This window comes from Carlito syrichta, unplaced genomic scaffold (genome assembly GCF_000164805.1).
Source record: "Carlito syrichta isolate Samal-C Ts95f unplaced genomic scaffold, Tarsius_syrichta-2.0.1 Scaffold107946, whole genome shotgun sequence".
Lineage (NCBI taxonomy): Eukaryota > Metazoa > Chordata > Mammalia > Primates > Tarsiidae > Carlito > Carlito syrichta.
This window is the reverse complement of record NW_007052042.1, coordinates 36,931-41,895: the sequence shown is the minus strand read 5'-3', so window position 1 is coordinate 41,895 and position 4,965 is coordinate 36,931. Positions and strand designations below refer to the sequence as shown.

The 4,965-nt window shown below is 58.1% G+C and overlaps 1 protein-coding gene across 1 annotated transcript in view; it reads right to left on the bottom strand.

Annotated features, from left to right (window-relative positions):
• Nucleotides 1–3,133: 3,133 nt before the first annotated feature.
• HTRA3 (HtrA serine peptidase 3) overlaps nucleotides 3,134–4,965 on the bottom strand; it is a 27,565-nt gene continuing 25,733 nt past the window's right edge. The window contains exon 8 of the mRNA XM_008067950.1: nucleotides 3,134–4,272. Coding sequence (XP_008066141.1) covers nucleotides 4,107–4,272 — 166 coding nt within the window. The 3' untranslated portion in view covers nucleotides 3,134–4,106. The remainder of the gene's footprint in view (nucleotides 4,273–4,965) is intronic.

Genomic DNA, 4,965 nt, shown 5'->3' with positions numbered 1-4,965 from the left:
TGATACTATCTTCCTTTTACAGACGGTGAGGCTAAAGCTCGGAGTCGTCATTTGAACTCAGCCTCCTGACCCCACACCCCTGCTGTGCTCCTTGGCCCCCCACGCTGGATGTCGGGGCTGGAGGGGAGGCCCAGGGAGGCTTAGAGAGGCCTTCAATGCTGGGATGCAGGGTGGACTCAATCCAGACAAACCCAGGAGGGCACCGCCCACTCGTGAGCGAGCGAGCAGGGCGTGGGGACGATTGCGACACGTCTGCCCATCTGCTTCCCTTGCTGTGTTCGGGGCGGACGCAGGTGGTCGGGAAGGCAATCTGAGGATGGGGACAGGCGTCCGGGGAGGGGAGGTGGGCTTCTATCCCCCATGGGGTAGGTATTCATGCAGGGGCAGTTGTGACAGGTGGGACCCTTAGACCTGGTTCCAGAAATCCCTTCAGTGAACCCTGACCCCTCAGATTTGAGGGGTGGGGGCTATGGTTTCCCCATGCTCTCCTGAGAACTCACTGTTCAGATAACTAAGGGTTATCGGTGTCTTCTTCCAGAGCCCAGCCCCCAACTCCTGGCAGGAGCCTTCTCTCAGCTGGGCCCAAAGATGCAGGGACCAGGGACCATTCTCTAGGTGCCACTGTGTATGGGGAACAGAGCCCTTCCCCCACCATGAGAGTGACAGCAGAACCCGGAAACGTGGGCAGAGTGGACCCTGGGAATGCTCCAGAGTGGGAGGGCGCAGGAGCCCAGGTGGGCTGGGGAGAGGGGGTGGAGGTGGCCAGGGCCTGGGGGGCATTGGCCCAATCTGGGTGGAGACTGGGAAGTGGGCTGAACCAGGCTCTAGGCCTGGCTCTGACTATCCCAGAAGACGCAGGCGGCAGAGTGGATGGCGAGAGGAGAGAGAGCAACATTATCACCCTCGGGGACGAGACAGGTGGGTGTATGGAGGGTAGACATGAACAGCGAGGGCCTGGTTCCTGCCTCCCCAGTGGGGCTGGGCGTGGCCTGGGTACAGAGGGTGGTGAGCGCCCGCAGCGATCTGAGCCTGCGTATTTCAAAACTGGGACCCATGAACCAGATCAGGGAGCCCTTGAGAAAAAGCTGCCTGCAGCTGTCTTCCGGTCCCTCCTGGGCGTGGATTCTGATGCTCCTCTGTCTGATCCTTCCAAGCAGCCACTGTGTGCGCCATCACCGGCCACCACCTGGCGCCATTGATGCCCAGTGCGTCAGTCTCCAGAAATCTCCTGCAAGTCCCGCCACGGCGCCCCTCGGGATCCTGGCAGCTACTATTGCCATCTGAGGCCAGCTCCTGGCATCAGCCCTGAGGAGGCTCATTGAAGCCTGGACCTCTAGAATCTTGGACTCAAAGCGGAAAAGGCCTTCAAATTTTGCAGCTCACTACTCCCTTGAGAGAGAAGTGGCCTGTGGTTACACCGCAACCCTGGCCAGCTGGGGACAGACTTTGTCTCTCTGTGAGGGTCCCAGATCCTACTGGGTTTGGTGCTAAGAGCCCAGGATTGGGTCAACAGCCCTGGGGCCACTCACCCTCAGCCCCGATGCCCCCCATGGAGCCATCCCAAGGACTCTCCCTGGGCAAGTTTAGGGGCCCATGCCCTGCTCCAGCCACCCTGAGCTGTGTCCCTGGAACTCCTGCTTTAAAAAAAAAAAATCTCTTTCTGCCTCAGTTTCTCTACTGTCGAGTGGGCAACATTGAAGTGCAATAGGACAGACGTGGCAAAAGCACTGCCCTGTGGCGGGACACACAAGGTGAGGGTGCGTGGGAGCTCCCCGAAACGGGTGGCTTCCCAACTGCTACACCCAACACCTCATGTCCGCAGCAGTCGGGGGCAGTACAAGCATTCCTCTTGTGCAGAGAACGAGGCAAGGCCACGACAGGAAAAGGGACGCCTCTCGCCCAAGACCACCAAGATAGAAGGAAGTGGAGGAGCCGGGATCTGAGCCGTGGTTGACTGATTTGGGCTGGCCCTCCACAGAGTCAGGTGGACAGCAAAACGCCACACAGCTCCGAAAGGTGGTGTGTCCTGGTGCTCAGCTGTTAGAGTTCCAGGACTTGATCTGAAGAAACCTGTTAGAAGCCCAGGCATTTGCCCAAAGAAACCCGTTAGAGGCCTGGGTCTTCGTAAAGGTAGAAACTTGCTAGGCCCCGGGTCTTTGCCTGTAGAAACCTGTTAGGGGCCTGAGTCTTTGCCCATAGAAACTTGTTAGAGGCCCAGGTCCTTGTGTGTAGAAACCCGCTAGAGGCCCAGGTCTTTGCGTGTAGAAACCTGTTAGGCCCAAGTGTTTGCCTGTAGAAACTTGCTAGAGGCCCAGGTCTTTGCCCATAAAATCCTGTTAGAGGACTGGGTCTTTACGTATAGAAACCTCTTAGAGACCCGAGTCTTTGCATGTAGAAACCCACTAGACCCAAGTCTTTGCCCATAGAAACCTGTTAGAGGCCTGGGTCTTTGCGTGTAGAAACCCATTAGAGGCCTGTGTCTTGGCATGTAGAAGCCTGTTAGAGGCCTGTGTCTTTGCATGTAGAAGCCTGTTAGAGGCCTGGGTCTTTGCGTGTAGAAACCCGTTAGAGGCCTGGGTCTTTGCCCATAAAGTCCTGTTAGAGGACTGGGTCTTTGCATGTAGAAACCTCTTAGAGACCCAGGTCTTTGCATGTAGAAACCTGCTAGGCCCAAGTCTTTGCTCATAGAAACCTGCTAGAGGCCCGAGTCTTTGCATGTAGGAACTTGTTAGAAGCCCGGGTCTTTGCATGTAGAAACTTGTTTGAGGCCCAGGTCTTTGCCCATAAAATCCTGTTAGAGGACTGGGTCTTTGCATGTAGAAACCTCTTAGAGACCCAGGTCTTTGCATGAAGAAACCTGCTAGGCCCAAGTCTTTGCCCGTAGAAACCTGCTAGAGGCCCGGGTCTTTGCATGTAGGAACCTGTTAGAAGCTCGGGCCTTTGTGTGTAGAAAACTATTACGCCCAAGTGTTTTCCTGTAGAAACCAGTTAGAGGCCCAGGCCCTTGCGTGTAGAAATCTAATAGAGACTCAGGTCTTCGCATGTGAGCCCGGCTATGTGTTTGCTATGGGTCCCTGAGAAACCTCTGACCCCTGTGGGCTCCGCTTTCCGAAATACCCCTGAGGGATGAACGCTTTGTGCTTGTAAACTTTAATTTCCATACAGTAGAGAAACATACAGTACAAGCAACACTGGGAATCGTTTTACAGCAAAGCTCACAGATACTCCCGGAGACACTCGTGTTCCCCAGATGAGAGACGAGAGTCCACGAGAGCCACTGGCCCTGGCCGCGCTCCCAGGAGAACGGCTGCACCATCCAGAGCTGCAGGGGCGGGGCAGTGGCTCAGTCCTTGCACCCTGGCCGGTCCGCCTCCCGTGTGGGTCGCCCCGGGGTCACCTCGGGCAGGACTGACCTCTCCGGGCAGCAGGCTGACCCTCTGCGTTGGGGAGCCATGCCTACTCCCTGCCGGCCTCCTGGGGGGGCGGACCCCAGTGCCAGGGTAGGGCTCAGCTGGGCGGCCGGGGACACTGGCTCAGTGCCTGCAATGGACCAGACTCCTAAGGAGTCAGAGGTGGCCTGTCCTTTAGGGACCGCAGGTTGGCGGGCAGGCAGCCCTGGCCCTACCATGTGGTGGGTCCTGTGGGCAAGGGAAGCCAGGGCTGAAGGTCAGGGGGATGGTAGTGGGGGAGGAGGGGTTTTGGCAGCTGGGGCCTGACAAAGGTGGGGGAAGGGAGGGGGTGGAAACAGGTGGCCATGGCAGACAGGTGTCCACAGGTGCAGAGGCGGGAAGCTGGGAGGGGAGGGGACTTCCAGGGACTCCAGGAGTTTCCTAGCCATCCCAAGAACTTGGAAGTGACCTTCACGAGCATCTCTCCAAGGAGACATTGGGCTTCCCTCCTGGCACTGGGATGCAGATCCAACGCTTCCCCCAAGGCAGAGATTCAGACCCCTGGCCAAGCCCGGCCTCCGGCTCTGCCCCTGGGTGGCCCAGGAGGAGGCTGCTGGTCCCGCTGAGGACCGATGCTGGTCCTTCGTCCTGACTGGGGAGGCGGCACTCCCGCCGTCCCCTGGCTCTGGCGCTCAGCACTGGAGGAAGGGAGCCCCCTCACACGACCACCTCGGGCGCGATGCTGAAGAGGAGGTCGTCGTTTCCCCGCCGCACCTCCAGCAAGAGCGGGGACTCGGTCAGGATGGCCTCCTGCAGCTCGCTCGAGTCCGCCAGAGGACGCCCGTTGACCTTGACGATGATGTCGCCGTCTTGGATGCCGCCTCTGCCGACAGGAGAGATACGGTCACTGCCTGGGTCAGACTTCACAGCGGCCCGTTTCTGTGGTCTGTTTATTTGTGTCAGGGTCTCACTCTGTTGCCAAGAGGGAGTGCAGTGGCACGGTCACCACAGCCTCAACCTTCTGGGTTCAGGCGATCCTCCTGCCTCAGCCTCCCAAGTAGCTGACGTGACCGGCGCACGGCACTACACCCGGCTAACTTTTTGTAGAGACGAGGTCTCACTATGTTGCCCAGGTTGGTCTCGAACTCCTGGGCTCAAGCAATCCTCCTGCCTTGGCTTCCCAAAGTGCTGGGATTGCACCTGTGACCCACCGCGCCTGACTGACAACAGCACTTTAACAAAAACCATCTTGACAGGAAAGAACGGCACCCTGACCCCAAAGCTCTTACGCCGGAAGCAAACCAATGTCACTGGGTGGGCAAATGGTGTTTCCCGCTCACGCTTCCATACATCAGACGGGTACAGGGGCTTGAGTTCTAGTTCTGGCTATGCCTTCCTAGCTGGGCCAGGTTCTCTGTCCCTTTGACCCTCCGTTTCCCCATCTATTTTCTTGTCTTTCTTTCTTTTTTTTTTGAGTCGGAGTCTCACTCTGCCGCCCAGACGAGTGCAGTGGCCACTCCCGGCCACCGCAGCCTTGACCTGCCGGGCTCCGGCGATCCTTCCGCCTCAGCCTTCC